The sequence below is a fragment of the Momordica charantia genome, assembly GCF_013281855.1.
Source record: "Momordica charantia cultivar OHB3-1 chromosome 5 unlocalized genomic scaffold, Mcharantia_2.0 BLBB01000005.1, whole genome shotgun sequence".
NCBI classification, from domain to species: Eukaryota; Viridiplantae; Streptophyta; class Magnoliopsida; order Cucurbitales; family Cucurbitaceae; genus Momordica; species Momordica charantia.
In genome coordinates, this window is record NW_028275163.1 from 539,971 (window position 1) to 558,537 (window position 18,567).

General features: G+C 37.9%; 6 protein-coding genes and 1 long non-coding RNA gene across 9 annotated transcripts; 6 read left to right on the top strand and 1 right to left on the bottom strand.

Annotated features, from left to right (window-relative positions):
• Positions 1-1,565: 1,565 nt before the first annotated feature.
• Positions 1,566-3,321, top strand: LOC111016581 (1-aminocyclopropane-1-carboxylate oxidase homolog 1). The gene is made up of 4 exons (XM_022292026.2): positions 1,566-1,725; positions 1,823-2,416; positions 2,501-2,822; positions 2,907-3,321. The coding sequence occupies exons 2-4, from the start codon at positions 1,857-1,859 to the stop codon at positions 3,168-3,170; spliced, it is 1,146 nt and encodes a 381-aa protein (XP_022147718.1). The 5' UTR covers positions 1,566-1,725; positions 1,823-1,856; the 3' UTR covers positions 3,171-3,321.
• A 1,758-nt stretch (positions 3,322-5,079) lies between these two features.
• LOC111016571 (1-aminocyclopropane-1-carboxylate oxidase homolog 1) lies at positions 5,080-6,881 on the top strand. The gene is made up of 3 exons (XM_022292016.2): positions 5,080-5,963; positions 6,041-6,362; positions 6,450-6,881. Exons 1-3 carry the CDS (start codon positions 5,404-5,406, stop codon positions 6,714-6,716), a joined length of 1,149 nt encoding a protein of 382 aa, XP_022147708.1. The 5' UTR covers positions 5,080-5,403; the 3' UTR covers positions 6,717-6,881.
• A 2,706-nt stretch (positions 6,882-9,587) lies between these two features.
• Positions 9,588-12,269, bottom strand: LOC148211115 (uncharacterized). 2 transcript variants are annotated; one of them, XR_015790779.1, is made up of 2 exons: positions 12,135-12,269; positions 9,588-11,040 (listed from the first exon to the last, which is right to left on the bottom strand). It is a non-coding gene; the product is annotated as an uncharacterized LOC148211115 (long non-coding RNA). The 2 variants fall into 2 exon arrangements; XR_015790780.1 differs by lacking the exon at positions 12,135-12,269 and adding an exon at positions 11,564-11,694.
• On the top strand, positions 9,820-11,289 carry LOC111016539 (1-aminocyclopropane-1-carboxylate oxidase homolog 1). The gene is made up of 3 exons (XM_022291983.2): positions 9,820-10,367; positions 10,440-10,761; positions 10,887-11,289. Exons 1-3 carry the CDS (start codon positions 9,820-9,822, stop codon positions 11,154-11,156), a joined length of 1,140 nt encoding a protein of 379 aa, XP_022147675.1. The 3' UTR covers positions 11,157-11,289.
• On the top strand, positions 12,112-13,724 carry LOC111016519 (1-aminocyclopropane-1-carboxylate oxidase homolog 1). Its single transcript, XM_022291960.2, has 3 exons — positions 12,112-12,701; positions 12,831-13,152; positions 13,237-13,724. Exons 1-3 carry the CDS (start codon positions 12,136-12,138, stop codon positions 13,510-13,512), a joined length of 1,164 nt encoding a protein of 387 aa, XP_022147652.1. The 5' UTR covers positions 12,112-12,135; the 3' UTR covers positions 13,513-13,724.
• A 136-nt stretch (positions 13,725-13,860) lies between these two features.
• On the top strand, positions 13,861-15,922 carry LOC111016529 (1-aminocyclopropane-1-carboxylate oxidase homolog 1-like). Of its 2 annotated transcripts, XM_022291972.2 has the most exons (5): positions 13,861-14,791; positions 14,950-15,271; positions 15,351-15,562; positions 15,762-15,820; positions 15,908-15,922. In XM_022291972.2, exons 1-4 carry the CDS (start codon positions 14,235-14,237, stop codon positions 15,817-15,819), a joined length of 1,149 nt encoding a protein of 382 aa, XP_022147664.1. In that variant the 5' UTR covers positions 13,861-14,234; the 3' UTR covers position 15,820; positions 15,908-15,922. The 2 variants fall into 2 exon arrangements, with proteins under 2 accessions (XP_022147664.1, XP_087979973.1); XM_088123847.1 differs by lacking the exons at positions 15,762-15,820; positions 15,908-15,922 and having other exon boundaries at positions 15,351-15,691.
• Positions 15,923-15,973: 51 nt separating this feature from the next.
• On the top strand, positions 15,974-18,444 carry LOC111016562 (CASP-like protein 5B3). Its single transcript, XM_022292004.2, has 3 exons — positions 15,974-16,993; positions 17,887-18,019; positions 18,135-18,444. Exons 1-3 carry the CDS (start codon positions 16,863-16,865, stop codon positions 18,327-18,329), a joined length of 459 nt encoding a protein of 152 aa, XP_022147696.1. The 5' UTR covers positions 15,974-16,862; the 3' UTR covers positions 18,330-18,444.
• The last annotated feature ends 123 nt before the right edge of the window (positions 18,445-18,567 follow it).

Below are 18,567 nucleotides of genomic sequence, written 5' to 3' on the forward strand. Positions count from 1 at the left end.
AAAATGGCGCCACCAGCCTCCCTCTTTTGCTTCTGTTTTTCTCTCGGGTGGGTGGTAAAATAAACTTCATATATATTTAAAGAAAGAGGGCAACAAACTTAATGGAGAAGAAAGATAATAATTGGGCTTTTATGTGTGTTTGGCCCAATAATCAATATAGTCCAGGTTCATATCATTTGAACCACACACATTAAAGTGAAACTCATCTGCACATGGAAATGAAACCATTATAATGTGCTAGAACTCAACATTTACTTGGAAACAGTACAACCTACGTGAAATCATATAAATTATTTCTAAAACGTACTGCTTTTAAGATTTATTTTTCCTTTATCTTTTTTTTTTTTTTCAAATAGTACATCAGTGATCTCCAATTTTTAATCGTACCTTTCAACACTAAAATTTGTTAACTTTTATGGGAGTTTTTTTTTTCAAATATTATTAAAATATTACAATCTTAGATTTATTTTAAAAAAATTAAGCCCTTCTTATCTACTGAGACAATATCTTTAATTGACATTCGTCTCTTAAATTCTATTCGAAAGACGACATGCAGTTTCGTAAAACATTATTATTATTTTTTTAAATATGTAATATGTCGTTTCTGCGTATGAAATCTTATATGTCAAGAGAAAGATATGTGAGAATTTTTTTTCAAATCCGTTGAAACCGTCCATTGTTTTTATTTCTCCTTGTTGTCTCAACTCTCAAGGTTCTTTTTTTTTTTTTTTAATATTTGAGAAAAGGTGAGGAGATCGTGAAGAAAGAGGAACCTGGTGAACTTAATTCTTGGAGAAAGAGGTGGGGAGATGTTTTCTCATAAATATTTGAAACAATCTTTACTTGATTAAAGTTATCAAATTAAGTCCAAATCCAAGCTCTTTCCTCAAAAATATTTTTGGCTAACTCGAAGTCGAGGTGTTGGATTTGTAAGACGATTACAAACAAAGTCCTGAATGATCATAGGTATATAAGAGAAGACAATTATCTTCACTGGTATGATGCCTTTTGGGTGGAACCAAAAGCAAAGTCGTGAGAACTATACCTAATGCGGACAGAGATACGTAGGACACCCTTGTCCTTGACGAGGGAATGATCATGGCTATATCTGCGGATTGGATTTTCACACTTCTTATTTATACTTAAATGTAATGACCCTGCAGTAGCCCGCTTTTGTTTTCATCATTTCTTCATTTCCCTCTATTATTCTGATTCGTCCCGACTTGTTTCGAGGTTGATTTGGCTCCATAATCTCGACTATTATAAATTTAATGTTTAAATTACTAGGCAATATCTCATTAGTTGCAACAGTTTTAAAATTTCTAACTATATAAAATTTCAATGCAATATGACATGCTGAATGGTTCCCTAACTGAGCTCCTAAAATATTGCAAAAATAACTCAACTTTTATTTTTTTAGAAATGACTGGGTTAAAAATCTTAAATACAAAAAAGGATGTGTACATATGTAGTCTAATTTTAATAATTCTTATGGGAAAAAGACAAACGGCCACATCATTTCTGTATTATTTAATATTTATGTTACAATGAGAACCACGCGTTGAGATTTCGATAAGGCGTTTTATTTTGATAGAAATATTTCCTTTTCTTGCGAATGGATAATAAGCAGATTTGAAGAGAGAGAGAGTAGAACCCAACACACCAGAGACTGTACAGATCCAGAAGAGAAGGAGAAGATTCAAGCAAGAACGCTGTGATTTCAAGGTAATAACTTTTATTGACTACATCATCGACTGCAAAATTAATTTCTGTTACACAGAGGAATTTGTAACTAATTTGCCTTTATTAATTTCTGGTTTAGCAAATGTGTATTTGGTGAAGTGATAACAGAGACAATGGCGGTCGCAGCCTCCAGTGTCAACGGACTCATCCTCACTCCGATATCCAAAGCCGACGAGAACTTCCATAGACCCACCGAACTCAAAGCTTTCGATGATACCAAAGCCGGTGTTAAAGGCCTAATCGACGCCGGAATTTCTGAGATTCCACGCATCTTCTACAGCCCACCGGACGATGATGACTCCGACAATGTTTCCGGCCGAACCCAGATCCAGATTCCGGTGATAGACATGGAGCACGTCAACAAAAATTCACTCAAACGCAAATACACCGTCGACAAAATCCGAGAGGCGTCAGAGAAATTGGGTTTCTTCCAACTGATTAACCACGGGATTCCGGGGAGCGTTCTTGAAGAGATGAAAGATGCGGTTCGGAGATTTCACGAACAGGACACTGAAGTGAGGAAACAATTGTATACCCGCGATCTCACCAAACCTTTGATTTACAACAGTAATATAAGGCTGTATAGCTCACCCACCACCGATTGGAGGGATACGTTTGCGTACATAAGTGCTCCGAATCCCCCAAATCCGCTAGAATTGCCTGAAATTTGCAGGTAAATGTGCTGATTTTTGACCCAAAAATAAAAGCCCTTTTAAACAGAGACGATTCCTGATGTAATTAACCTCTGTTTGTGCAGAGGTATTCTAGTGGATTACTCGAATCGGGTGATGGAAATTGGGAAATTGCTGCTTGAACTGCTGTCGGAGGCTCTTGGGCTGAATCCAAATTACTTGAACGAGATTGGGTGCAGCGAAGGGCTTGCACTTTTGGGGCACTATTACCCAGCATGCCCACAGCCCAAATTGACCATCGGAACATCGGAGCACACCGATAACACCTTCATCACGGTGTTGTTGCAGGACCACATCGGCGGCCTCCAGTTTCGTCATCCGAACAAGTGGGTGGACATGCCCCCTGTTGCCGGAGCATTTGTCGTCAACATCGGAGATCTTATGCAGGCAAGTCTCTGCAGAATCTCTCTTTTTTTTGTGTTGAATTGAAGGAACTTTTCTGGGTGGTAATTGGGTTTGATTTGGATGCAGCTAATAACGAACGACAAATTCAAAAGCATTAAGCATAGGGTTGTAGCGAACACTGAGGGTCCAAGAATATCAGTGGCGGGAATTTTTTCGACGCTTGGTTTAACAACATCCAAATTGTATGGACCCATTAAGGAGTTGCTGTCAGAAGAAAATCCTGCAATATACAGAGAAGCCACAATCAGAGACATCAATAGTCGGTTCCGTTCGGACAAGCCTGGAATTTCTACTTTACAGCATCTCAAACTGAGTCAAGGAGATGTTTAGTTTAGTTGTGGGAGGAAACTAAAGGAAACAGAGTGATGGACTCTATGTTGTGTTCTTCGTTTGATTGAAAACTTCCCATCTTAATAATTTGTGTGTTATAATATAATTTGAGCCACATTCAGATTAATATATGTTATTATAGTTTGAGCCAGATTCAGAGATTAGTTTTTGTTATTATTTGTACTCAAAAGATGACACCTGTGGAGAGGTAGATATAATATTTATAGCGCGTAAACAACTCTAATTTGGCAAAACAATTCCAAGCTTGTGACAAATGACTACCTCTACCCAGAATTATACAGCTGCACTCCTCCCAAACATGAAATTTTGTTGCCCGCCAAAACGAGCATAGATTAGCTATAATTGATACCTGACATATATCTTCAATCAAGAGGTTATGAATTTCATCTCTCATCCCACATGTTCTACTAAAAAAGGTTGCTTCCCTAAAAGTTGTGTCAATTTAAATATAACTCAATTAATTATCGTATATATCTTCGATAGCTCGAACCTCTACCTCACATTTTATATTGTTTTAACTCAAATATATATAAGGCCTAATAATAAAATGGAGGCCCAAGCCCAACAAATTTAGTCAGAAACCACCACAGCATAAGCTCCAGAATATCCTAAGTGATAACCATTTTTTTTGGATGTGTATATTGATAGGCTATTTAGTAATTATATAAAAATGATTGAATGGTATAAAATTTATAGTTTTGTCATGAAACAACTTCAGATGGTACCCATCACCCAATTTACTAATATATTTTGTATCTCACCTTAATATTAATTAATTTTTAAAATCCAGAATTGGTTACTTGAAAAGTTATATTTTAAATCCTTTAAATTTTACCTAATTAGACTTTCCAAAATTGATTACTTGCAAGCTATGCTCGCTTAGAAATTTGATTATAAAATTTGTGTTAAAAAATTAAAATAGTTACTCTTTAAAAGTATAAAAAATACGTTTTAGAAATATTAAAATGAACAAAAAAAAATTATGGTTTTAAAAGCAGAGTACAGAAATGAAGAAAACAAAAAGTGAAAATAGTATTTAATCCAATTATTTAAAACGTTACGATGAGGAGGGCTGGCCCAGACCCAGGCTGTCTTTATAACCAAAGTGAAGTAGAAGTAGAATTTGTTCATTGAAGCCAATCGAAAATGTCGGACGCCTCCGGAGTGACCGTTCTCGCCCTCACGCCGGCATCCAAAGCCGACGCCAACTTCCACAGACCCACCGAACTTAAAGCTTTTGACGATACTAAGGAGAGCTAAATTTTTCTGCATCTAACCTTTTATTTTATGTTCAAAATTTTGGTTCATTATTCTCTGCGATTCTGTGTCAAATCAAATGACTTATTTTCAAACGTGCTTTTTTTTTCCCAACATTTGGTAGTGAAAATGGAAAATCTTGTGCTTACTTTGTTGGTTGCCTGACTTCTTCATCATATGGATATATACCTTTGGACATAAAAAATTGTTACAATATTATTATTATTTTTATGGCAAATCTATAGACTTTTTATCTTAACCAAAATTTGTTTATATTTATCGATAAAATTTTAATAACTTTATTTTCCAAATTGTAATAAATTAATTGACTTTAGTAGATAAGAAAATTGAATTTATCCTTACGGATGAGATTTTTCATACATGATGGATAAGTTGTATTTGAATTTGGGAACCAAGTGTAATCTCATTTGGAGGAAATCATTAAAATATAAAGAGCATCAACGTTGTGTTGTTATTTACACTGTTCCAAAATAAATGTATTATTTATCAATGAGTTGGTTGAACACGACAATCAATTTATTGGATCCATTTAAAATCTTGAATTCCTAATTTGATTAGAATATGCACATCTTCTGATTATCTAATTTTTTTTTTATTCAGTTCTAAACGTAGGAAGACTCGAACTTGGATATTGGATGTCAACATTCAAACCTGTTGCTACTACACAACAACATTTAAATGTGCATCTAATTATCTTGAACATAACTCAGTTAATTGCATGGAAGTCGAGATTGATCTCCCACATTTTTTAATTGTTGTAATAAAAAAATATTATCTAAATCTAATTTTAAAGTATTTTTAAAGGGACGAAGACGAAGACAAAAACGGACAAACGGCCCCATCATTTTTGTATTTATTACGTTACAAGGGGAACCACTGCCCCAAAGCAGTTTGAAAACACGAAGCGGTTGCATCCAATCCAAGCACCGAGACAATGGCGGTTGCAGCCTCAGAAGTCAACGGACTCGTCCTAACTCCGATATCCAAAGCCGACGGAAACTTCCATAGACCCACCGAACTCAAAGCTTTCGACGACACTAAAGCCGGCGTTAAAGGCCTAATCGACGCCGGAATTTCTGAGATTCCACGCATCTTCTACCGCCCACCGGACGATGATGACTCCGACAATGTTTCCGGCCGAACCCAAATCCATATTCCGGTGATAGACCTGGAGCACGTCAACAAAAATTCACTCAAACGCAAATATACCGTCGACAGAATCCGAGAAGCGTCGGAGAAATTGGGTTTCTTTCAACTGATTAACCACGGGATGCCGGCCAGCGTTCTTGAAGAGATGAAAGATGCGGTTCGGGAATTTCACGAACAGGACACGGAAGTGAGGAAACAATTCTATGCCCGCGATCTCACCAAACCTTTGATTTACAACAGCAATTTCGATCTGTACAGCGCAGCCACCACCAATTGGAGGGATACGGTTGGGTACATAGGTGCTCCGAATGCCCCAAATCCGCTAGACTTGCCTGAATTTTGCAGGTAATGCGCTGATTTTGGGCTCAAAAACAAAAGCCAAAGAGAATATTCCTGATGTGTTGTAACCTCTGTTTGTGCAGAGATATTCTAGTGGATTACTCGAAACGGGTGATGGAAATTGGGAAATTGCTGCTTGAATTGCTGTCGGAGGCTCTTGGGCTGAACCCAAATTACTTGAACGACATAGGGTGCAGCGAGGGGCTGGCACTTGTGTGCCACTATTACCCACCATGCCCACAGCCCAAATTGACCATCGGAACATCGGAGCACACTGATAACGACTTCATCACGGTGCTGTTGCAAGACCACATTGGCGGCCTCCAAATTCGTCATCAGAACAAGTGGGCTGACGTGCCACCTGTCGCCGGAGCGTTGGTCGTCAACGTCGGAGATCTTATGCAGGCAAGTCTGTGCAGAGTCTCCATGTTTTTGTGTTCAATTGAAATGAATTGAAGGAAAATTTGTTGGTGGTTTTGGTTTTGGATGCAGCTAATAACGAACGACAGATTCAAAAGCGTTAAGCATAGGGTTTTAGCAAACAGCGAGGGCCCGAGGATATCAGTGGCGGGGATTTTCTCCACGCTTTCTTTACCGACCTCCAAATTGTATGGGCCCATAAAGGAGTTGCTGTCAGAAGAAAATCCTGCGATATACAGAGAAACCACAGTTAGAGACTTCAATATTCAGTTCCGTTCAGACGGCCTTGGAACTTCTACTTTGCAGCGTTTCAAGCTGAGTCAAGCAGATAATGTTTAGTTGTTTTTAAGGAAGATAAAGGAAACAGAGTGATGGATTCTATGTTCTTCGTTTGATTGAAAAATGTCAAAGCAGTTTGAGTTCCCATCTTAATTGGTTATATGGTGTTTCTGATGTAAAATTCAAAGATAAATTCCAATAACAAAATTGTTGTCAATTTCTTAACTTATATGCATATTTTTTTCTTGCTGTTGTCGTAGTTGTAGGCCAGTCTTTTGTTAATAATCAAGATATATAACATCAATCCACATGTCAAAACTGATGCATGCTCTAATTATTTGGTAGGATATTTGTTCATAGCAATTTCATAAGTTTGACTAGTAATATTTCAATATTGCTCTCCAGAAGGTTCATCCATGGAAGGAATCAAGACCTAAGATTAGGCTTCAAGGCATAGTTGATAGACACTAGGTGAATATTATTTTGTATTATCACTAGTTGGTACCAATAAGATGAAGGATGCCAGATTAGCAAAGGTTGGTCATACGTTCAAGGACACTAATTGCTCCTACTTTTTCAATAAGAAATGATATAAAAAGTACTTGGAAGCAGTGATCGAGTACCATATGTTACAAGTTGAAATAATATATGCCAATACAAAAACCTAACCTTCAACAAAAGGGTATCTTTACTCGAAGATGATATATGTGGGTATGATAATAATACTCTTCGGAAAAAACTATCCTCGTGAAGATAAATTCTTACGTGGTTTAGTAATATATAGACAAGTATTTTTTTTTTTAATTTTGCATAATTGTACGTGATCCATTTATCTATATGTTACTGACCCCGTCCATTTAACAACCTAAATTACTAATATTCAAATTATAATTTAACCATCCAAATTCCTTCTTGCTAGATACGCACCAATAGATATAAGGAACGCCTAACAATAAAATAGTGGCACAAGCCCAACAACTTTAGCCAAAACATTTAGTTTAGGATAACATCAGCCACCTAATTACATCAATGTCTAGAAATTCAAATATTTACAGATTTGTGAAGATATAAACTTGTTTATCATATACTCATATTTATATATTTTTAATAAATTAATTAAACTCTAAATCTTAAATCTAAACCAATAACTAGACCCACTATATACAATTTTTCTTTTTAATAAAAGAAAAAAAATGAAACCTTAAACCCTATAAACTTTAGACTTTAAAAAAATAATATACACCGAAAAATTAAGTCATTGATTAGTTACTATATTTGTTTAATTATTCTTAAAATTTTATCATTAATTTCAATATTTACATTAAATGACCATCAATACATTTTAAAATATAATAATAAATGTAATATAATGACATTTATTAAGGAAAAATTAGAATTTCTTTTAATCTTGGAAATCTAGATTTGTAAATATTTGAAAAAAATAGATATTTGTGAAATATCATGTATAATATGACCCACTATTAACATAGTAATACTTGCATATATGACAAAAAAAAAGAGGTTATGAGAGTAAAGAAGTGATATCCGACGATAAAAAGAAAATTATGTAAAAAGTCTAAATAGGCATACAAATTTTTTTTTAAGTTATTATATTTGAAAATATTTATTTACAAATATGATAATATTATTCTAATCAATATGTCAAAGTACATACATATCAAGAGAGGTGGAGATTCAAATTCATGACTTCTTGATCACCGTAGTTCATGTTGTCAATATTACAAGGTAAATTTTCATCCATTAAATTTTTTTTCCATACAATATTTCATTTAATACATGATTTATGATATAATGTTTTTTTTTTTTAAAGTAGACATAAGGCTTGAATTGTAATGATAAAAAGATATCATACTATTAAACATGAAAAAGTATCAATGATTTAAAAAATTTATGATAAATTTAATACATTGATAGAAATGTCAATTAATTCTGCAGCATTTAAAAGGACCATATAGCTCCACCGTGCATGAATAATTTAAACCACACATTCTACAACAACTTTCCTAGGCCTTGCGAGAAATGGCTAATTTTTCAAATATTTTGTTTGATTATTCTCCCCTTCACCAGTTATTTATCGACTTATTGTAAATAGTTGGTCAAACACGCCACCTTTCCTAGAAAATTCATTTTCTTTACCTTCAATTCCATTGGTTAAAACTCCAACTTTCTAATTTTACTTACGTTTATTTATAATTTTGATATCTAACCTTTATGAGTTCTATCTTCTTAAAAAACACAATTTTATGTTCTAACTCTATTAGTTTAATGCTTTTCACATGATTATTCTATTAAATTGATTGAAGTTTAGAGGTTTCAACTTTCAACCTCAAATAAATGTCAACTATTTCTAAATTATATTTATATTGACAAAATTAATTTATTGAAATTGCTTCGTAAACGTTAAACCTATAATGTTGATAAAAAAGACGTAATAAGTTTAAATAAAAATTTTAGACACGTGGAACTGGTAAACATCCTAGGAGAAAAAGAAAAGAGTCTCCAAGCTCATTTTTCTACTGCTTGCTATAGAGATTAAAATAATCACTTTTTAATAAAAGTACAAGATGAACATTCTAAAATTATAGGGACTAAAATGACTCAAGTTAAAAATGTAGGCATTGAGATAAATATTTTAAAATACACGAACCAAACTAATATTTAGATTTAAAAATAAATAAAGACCTACAGGTTGAATAAATAGTAATAATTCAATACATTTGATTTGGTTAGATATCTATAAATGAGAAAGTTATCTTAATCCATCCAGTTAAACATTTTAATAAATGGGTAGTTTTTTCATATTTACGATGATATGATAATAGAAAATCCTATATTTCAACCCATTTACAGCTCCCTAGACGTGAGAGGTTGGATCATTCCCGTTGAACCAAAAAGAAACCAAATTGGAAATCCCAAACTCAAAAGATTCATCCATCTATTATCTACTTGTCCAGATTCCAGTCTAATTTTGAAAATTCATGAGCAGGACGATGAACAGTCAACCTGCCCTATCATTCAGTATCATCGTTTCATTTCTGTATTTATACCGTTACAGTTGCAACCACTGCCCACAGCACTTCACACTTTTAAAAGAAAACACTTGTTTTGATTTGGTAGACACAGGAAGTGAAGCAGATCGATAATGGCGGTCGCAGCCTCTGGAATCAATGGACTCATCCTCACTCCCCTATCCAAAGCCGACGAAAACTACCATCGACCCACCGAGCTCAAAGCTTTCGACGACACTAAAGCCGGCGTTAAGGGCCTAATCGACGCCGGAATTTCCGAGATTCCTCGAATCTTCTACCGCCCACCGGAACACGATCATGACTCCGACAACGTTTCCGGCGAATCCCAAATCCGCATTCCAGTGATAGACTTAGAAGGCGGCGAACGGAAAGACATCGTGGACCGAATCCGAGAAGCATCGGAGGAATTCGGGTTTTTCCAAGTAATTAACCACGGGATTCCGGCGAGCGTCCTTGAAGAGATGAGAGACGGCGTTCGCAGGTTTCACGAACAGGACACGGAAGTGAAGAAACAGTACTATACTCGCGACATCACCAAGCCTTTTGTTTACAACAGTAATTTCGATCTCTACACCACTGCCACGGCCAATTGGAGGGATACTTTTAGCTCCGTTTTTGCTCCCAATCCTCCCAATCCACAGCAATTGCCCCAAATTTGCAGGTACATTAATTCTATCTAACCTCTGTTTCTGCAGAGATTTTATCTAACCTCCCTCTGTTTGTCTTTGTGCAGAGATATAATGGTGGATTATTCGAAACGAGTGATGGAAATTGGGAAATTAGTGCTGGAATTGCTGTCGGAGGGTCTGGGCCTGAGCCCAAATTACTTGAACAATATCGGGTGCAGTGAGGGGCTTGCATTTGTATACCATTACTACCCATCATGCCCACAGCCGGAATTTGCCATCGGCATACCGGAGCACAGCGACACCGATTTCATCACCGTACTGTTGCAAGACCAAATCGGTGGCCTGCAGATTCGTTACAGGAATGAGTGGGTGGGCGTGGCTCCGGTCGACGGCGCGTTAGTGGTCAACATCGGAGATCTTATGCAGGCAAAACAAAAATCCTCTCTGTTTCTGCTTCTACTTTCTGGCATCATAAAAAAAGAATGAACCCATTATATGATATAGCGATGCGACTGCATCTAACTAATTGGTTTTGTTGTTGTTGAATGCAGCTAATTACAAATGACAGGTTCAAAAGCGTCAAGCATAGGGTTGTGGCAAACGAGGATGGTCCGAGAATATCGGTGGCGGGCATCTTCTCGAACGTGGCTTCGCCGAGCTCCAAAGTGTATGGGCCCATAAAGGAGTTGCTTTCAGAACAAAATCCTGCAATGTACACACAAACCACAATCAGAGACTTCAATATTCAGTTCCGTTCAGACGGCCTTGGAACTTCTACTTTGGAGCATTTCAAGCTGACTCGAGCAGAAGCAGATCTTTAAATTGCAAGGAACAGAACACTCCAGCAGGACTTTCGGGTCATTAAATAATGTTATAATATGTTTGTATCAAAGTATCATTTGTGTGTTAATAACAACCTTGGAAAATGGAAGCTGTATCAATTTCATAGCTTAATTTACATTTGTTTTGCTTAAGATTTAAAAAAAAAAAAGTGTAAGAGTGATGAGAATGAGTTAATTAAAAAAAAATTTATGGGTAAGTAAAACTTTTTAGGGAGGAAAAATTATTATTGGTTGGAAGTGTTAGATCAACCAAGAAGAGGATCCAGAACAAAAAATGGAGAAACAAGAAAATAAAATATATCTAAGGCATTGAAGAAGAAAATTTAACTAAACAAAAAATTTGAGAGATTAAATGATGTAAGGAAAAGTGAGAGATGAAAGTTTACCCTTCAAAGATTGTCGACGATAGCGTTGTTGTGGCGTCAGAGGGAAAAAGAGTCAGATTAATATCGATTCAGTCGGATCGATTTTTCGACCACATTTGTACACCCCTACACGCCACCACGTCACCTCCTCTCTTGTCAAACAACATTTCTATTTTGAAAGTATCATGTGGATCATACTTTGTGTATTTAAATGAGTTGTATTTGATCTCGTTAGATGCTGAGAATTCAAATACTAATAAAGATTTGCTTGTCTCACCAATCTCTATGCGTCCACTTGTTTTACTCTCTCTTGCATTTAATTTTTGATTCCTTCTTCATTTATTATTCTTTATTAAAAAATTCTAGACTCTTCCTGCTGTCCCTAAATTAATTAGCCCAACTATTATTTGCAGAATTTAAACCGCACTTTTTTAATAGAAATTTGAGGTGAGGGTACCCACGATCATAATATCTTATAGAATGGATTTTATTTAGGTTAAATTATAAATTTAATGTTCAATTTTTAATGAGTCTAAGCACTATAAAATTGGAGATTGAGATTTTAAAATCACTTCACAGAAAAATCACTTACAATGGTTCTCCAAGTCCAGGCGGTGGATGGAGTGGACAGAGTTAGCTTAACTCCGGCGTCCAACGCCGACGAGCCCTTCGACAGAGCCGCCGAACTGAAACTTTTCGACGACACCAAAGCCGGAGTTAAAGGCCTAGTCGACAGCGGCCTAACTGAGATCCCGCGGATATTTTACCGGCCGCCGGATCCCTGCCAGACCCATGTTTCCGGCAAAGCGCAACTGAGCATTCCGGTGATAGACCTCGAAGGCATCGACGGAGATCCATCGAAACGCAGAGACGTGGTGGAGAGAGTCCGAGAAGCGTCTGAGAAATGGGGTTTCTTCCAACTGCTCAACCATGGGGTTCCGGCCAGTGTTGTGGAGGAGATCAAAAATGGGACACGCAGATTTTACGAACAAGATACCCAAATCAAGAAGCAACACTACACTCGCCACAACACAAAATCCATGGTTTACAACAGTAATTTCGATCTCTACACCGCACCCGCCGCCAATTGGAGAGACACCTTCCTCTGTTTCATGGCCCCTAATCTTCCCAACCCTCAAGACCTGCCCGAAGTTTGCCGGTAATTTGCTAATTGTCCATGATCCCTTCATTTTCGCTTACCTTATATAGCTTAATTCAGATGGGTTTGTCAATTTGAAGTAAAGATCGAACCTTTTTAGGTTTCTTAATTTGTGGGTGTTTGTTGCAGAGAGATCTTATTCGAGTACTCAAAGGAAATGAAGAAACTGGGGAGAGTTTTATTCGGGCTACTGTCGGAGGCTCTTGGCTTGAACACGAACCACCTGAGCGACATGGAATGCGACAAGGGTCTAGGTATTTTGTGCCATTATTATCCAGCATGTCCGCAGCCAGAGCTCACTTTGGGCACGACAGAACACGCCGACAATGATTTCTTGACAGTTCTTCTTCAAGACCAAATCGGAGGCCTTCAAGTTCTTCACGAGAACAAATGGGTTGAAATTCCCCCAACTCCCGGTGCCTTCGTCGTCAACATTGGCGATCTTCTGCAGGCAATGCGATCTTCTGCAGCATTCAAATTTATGGACCCCATTTGATCAAATTATTATTGTCTAACTAGAATTGAATTTTTGCAGCTGATTTCAAACGATAGGTTCAAGAGCGTGGAACATCGAGTGCTGGCGAATCGGGAAGGTCCGAGAGTGTCAATTGCTAGCTTCTTTGGCATCGGGGTTTATCCGACTTCCCAAGTTTATGGACCCATAAAGGAACTGTTGTCGGAACAAAATCCTCCCAAGTACAGAGAAACCACGCTCAAAGACTTCTACCTTCACTTCAATGGCAGAGGCTTGGATGGAACTTCTGCTCTGCAACATTTCAGGCTCCGTCCCGACGGTGAAGCTGATGCTTAATTGCAGCGAATTAGTCAATCTTCTGAAATTCAGAAAATCTTTCAGAGTCCATTGTTTCTTAATTTTGGAAATCCTTTTAGAAGTATTCGTGCCATGTTTTCTCTTCTCATCAAAATTATTACTTGATGGCTTATGTAATGACTGATTATTTTAGTCTTACACTGCACCAATATGATTATATGAACCGAGCAGACAGATCTAGATTCACAATATGATCAAAACATCAAAATCTCCAACAACACTCACAATGGGATTCTTGAATGTAAAATCTCCAGGTAGAAATGTTTGTGTAATTCTGTATATACGGTGAGGTGGAGATATAGTAATTGCAGAGTTGTATAAGTTCGATAGTTCGAGGCACATTATTCCCAAACTTTCTTCGTGAGAGTAACATGCGAAATCAAATTGTTGATCCAATGATGACGTATCTTCTGATGAAATTCGCCCTTCATCAATTGCAGTCTCTAACTTGATGTTTATAATCTTTAAATTCATTTATTTCCCCGGGTCACTGGGTGAGTGGTCTAAGTTCCGTCTGTAATTTGCCCACTCGCAGGATCAGTTTTTCAAGTGCAACCAATGGATTTGATGGCACAGCCACGTCATAACCTCAAAATATTTGTCCCCACTAGACAACTTGGCATTTATAAAACCAGCCATTTTGATTGAACTCCTCGGAATTCAAAGTTGAAACTCTGGATTTGCTTCACAGGAGAAGTAAAATGGTGGTCGATAAACTCAACCTCACGCCGGTCTCCAAATTTGATGATACCTTCGACAGAGCTTCGGAACTAAAAGCGTTCGATGAAACTAAAGCCGGTGTTAAAGGACTGGTCGACGCCGGTGTAGCCGAAATCCCAAGAATATTCTACCGGCCACCCAAAAAAGACAGTTCCGATTCCGACAAGAACTCGGTTCCCGGCGAAATCCAACTCGGTGTTCCGGTGGTGGATCTCGAAGACATCGATATAGACCCCTCGAAACGCAGGGATGTGGTCGACAAAATCCGAGAGGCGTTGGAGACGTGGGGGTTTTTCCAGTTGATAAACCATGGGATTCCGGCGAGTGTTACGGAGGAGATGATAAATGGGGTCCATGGATTTCACGAACTAGACACTGAAGTGAGGAAACAATACTATACGCGAGACACCACCAAGCCTTTGGTTTACAATTGCAATTTCGATCTGTACAGCGCCCCGGCTGCCAATTGGAGGGATACGTTCTTCTCTTACATGGCCCCAAATCCTCCCAATCCACAAGACTTGCCCGAAGTTTGCAGGTAAAAAAAAAAACCTGCTGATTCTTATCTCTCTGTTTTGTACCCTGTTTTCTTCATTTAGGAGTGAAATTTGGAAGAATTAGAGAGAAAACTTTGAAAGCTTAACTCTATTTTCTTGTCCACGGTGCCCTGCTTCGGTTGATAAATGTCTGTTGTAGAGACATCTTGGGTGATTATTCGAAACGAATAGCGAAGCTTGGGGAAGTGATATTTGGGCTGCTTTCGGAGGCTCTTGGTCTGAACTCAACCCATTTGGTAGACTTGGACTGCAACGAGGGGCTGGCTGTTCTGTGCCATTATTATCCGGCATGTCCGCAGCCGGAACTGACCATCGGCGCCACCGAGCACTCCGACGATACCTTCGTCACGGTGCTGCTGCAGGACCATATCGGAGGGCTTCAGGTGCTTCAACAGAACAAGTGGGTGGATGTTCCGCCGGTTCCCGGCGCCTTCGTCGTCAACGTCGGCAGCTTATTGCAGGCAAGTTTTCGACTTTTCTTCTCCATGCATAAAAATGGTGGGAAATTAATGTAGTTTTTGTTTTGGGTTTGTTTTGCAGCTGATAACGAATGACAAGTTCGTGAGCTCGGAGCACAGAGTGGTGGCAAATCACGTGGGTCCGAGAGTATCGGTGGCAAGTTTCTTTACAACCGCCACACAACAGACCTCGAAACTTTATGGACCTATCAAAGAATTGTTGTCGGAAGAAAACCCGGCCAAGTACAGAGAAACCACAGCTAGAGAATTCAGTCTCTACTTCGCTGAAAAAGGGTTGGACGGGACTTCTGCTCTGCCAAATTTCAGGCTTTAATTCATTACAAGCTCATTGAAATTACTGATAACTTGTGTTTGTGACATGATGATGATGAATAAATAATTGGAACAAATCCCTTCTTCTGAGTTTTGATAGATACCCTATCATACTTTAGCTGTCCACTGATCTTGTCATTAATGTTCTCTTCTTGCACAGCCTTGACCAGAAAACTGGTGATGTAAGAAGCACCATAGTTGGCGATGATAACAAATGAGGTAAGTTGTAGCCTAAGCACTCTCAAGAAATTAATCCTCGTAACCAAATCAATCTAGATTAACAATTGAAATTGATTCCATTGACAGTCCGGCAGAATCAACAGGAAGAAAAAAATCAGGTAGATTATTTGATACTATTTTCTGGGGTTTGGCTTGTTATAATACGGGATGTGATTGAAATTTATCTTTTCTTTGTTTCTATCACTGAGACACCTGAAGGACCGACCACTACTTTAATTGTACTCGTTATTTTTCGAAAGTATATTTTCTCCCAAAACATGATTAACTATAAATTACTATGTTTGCGATTCTTCATTTACTTGTGCATAAAATGCTCAAAATTTCCATTCTAAGGGGAAAGAACACGAGGGGAGAAAGAATGGTTCAATAAACAGAAAGATAATACCAAATCAACTAAGTAACTGTCACAGGTCAACTGTGGGTTGCTTGAAACTTCCTAACCAAATAGGTACCAACTTTATTTGAAGGGACCAAAGTGTATTCATAGGAGATATAAACCAAGCAACATCGTTGAGACTTTTTGCGTTGTCCGCCGTCTGGCTAATAAGACCAAGTGGTAGAGAGTTGTGATGCAATTTCCATTTATTTAATTGAAAGTCAATGCCCAGAGTGCTTAGTGGTATACGTAACCATGCAATCGCTCGCACGGCCTTTCCCTTTCTCCCTCTCTCCAAGTGCCGTTTTCCTCTTTCAACCCACCAAACACAACGCTTCTATTTCCCACTTCCATTTCCCACTTCCATTTCTCTAGACCGCATCGCCATCGCTCTGATTGGGTTTTCCCTAATCCCAGATCGATTATACTTCTCAATTTCGGTTCTGATTCCGGATTACGCCGCCAATTTTTTGGGGTTTTGGGTGCCCTGATTTTCTCGATTGCTGTCCGATCGTTGGAGGGGTCTTCTTGAGTTTCTTTGATGATTCAACGTGTTTAGACTGTTGTTACAAAGATGATGGGTGGTTCCCCCGATCGGATTTTAAGAATCGTCGGGGGGTTCTGCTGAATTTGGGAAGGAAGAAGATGAAGGATTTCCCTGGGACTCCTGGGACTAAGACGGGGCTAATTCTGAGGATTTTGCAGTGTGTATTTGCTGCTGGCTCTATTGCTTCAATGGCCTCAACTTCCTACTTCTTCAAATTCACAGCTTTTTGGTGTGTGCCCTTTGCCCCATTTCTAGTTCTTCTGTTAGGCTTCTCTGTATTTGCATCCATTTTTCTCTGTTGTGGTTTACCATGCTCTCGGATATGATTTTAGTCTTATATTCCATCCATGAAAGTGAAACATGATCGAAAAGGTCCAAACTCTGGCAATCTTTCATCTCATATGTATTTTTCATGGTATTTTGCCAATTCTAACAGGCAATATCAAAGCATGGTTATACCAGCACTGCATACACTTTCTGATTGATCACTAGAAATTACTTCAAGTTAAATGCAGTATAAATCATTGATTTCGTTTTTTCTGCCACGAGTACTGAATTCTGATCATCCTTCTATTGTCAAAGTTCAAGATTTGTTCTTCCTGTTTTTCAATCCTATTGGTTGCTGACGACCAAAAAATATCCATCTGCATACCATTAAGCACAGGCTATCAGTCAGTTCTAAGTTCGTTTTAGTTTTCCAAAAAGCTATCACTCCAATGGGTTGAAAACGAACTATAGATCGCAGGAATCTAATTACTTGAATTAAACTTCCCGACCCCTGTAGTTCTCTTATTGGGTCTTCTTGTAGATTACATACTTTCCTTGCACCATTGCCACTATAGTACTCCTAATTCATTAAATTTGTGCATTCATGTACCCTGGCCGCCACTCGAGTTGGAAACATCAATCTAAAATTGAATGCATTTGCATACTCAACTCTTATAAATTCATCAAGCAAAGCTGTCCTATTTGGTTTCACTTTCAACTTTTGGCAATGTGTGTTAAATAGGCCTAAAATAATATGATGCTGTGATATGGAATAGCTTATCCTTTAACCTGAAAGAACCCAAAAGGCGAAATATATCTTGTTTGATGTTTTAGTATCATCTATCCTGTGTGCAGCTACTTGATTGCTTCATTGGGGTTGCAAATCACCTGGAGCTTTGTGCTAGCAATAATAGATGGCTATGCTCTGGTGAGAAACAAAGTACTCCAGAGCCCTATTCTCATTAGCCTGTTCGTCGTTGGAGATTGGGTAAGTCTTCATGAAACCTTTTCTCCATCTTCATTTCTATGTGATGGTCTTAGAGAATTCTAAGTTCATGTATTAGCAGAAGTTATTTAGCAGCTTCATCCCATATTACGTGCAGATTACAGCGACATTGACACTTGCAGCAGCATCTGCTTCAAGTGGGATAGCAATATTGTATTTTAATGACTTGGAAGGCTGTAATTTTATAGGGGAATGCCAAAAATACCAACTTTCTGTCGCCTTGGCGTTCCTCAGTTGGGTAACTATTGCAACTTCATCTCTTATAATGGTTTGGCTATTGGCTTCCAGTTAAAACCATTTGTCGTACAGCCAACTTCGTATGATGCATAGTTTCCTTTTTTCCAATGAGGATGGTTAGAATATGGTCACTTTTTCATTTCATCTGTTCTATAATTTGTGTTCTCTCACCTCTTCATACGCAGTTTCAAAGCACAGATCCGCTAGTTTCTTTATTGGGGTGTAAATTTGACTATAATAAACTAATCAATTTATTTATCAGTTCCAATTTTCTAAACTATCTTTCTTTTCTC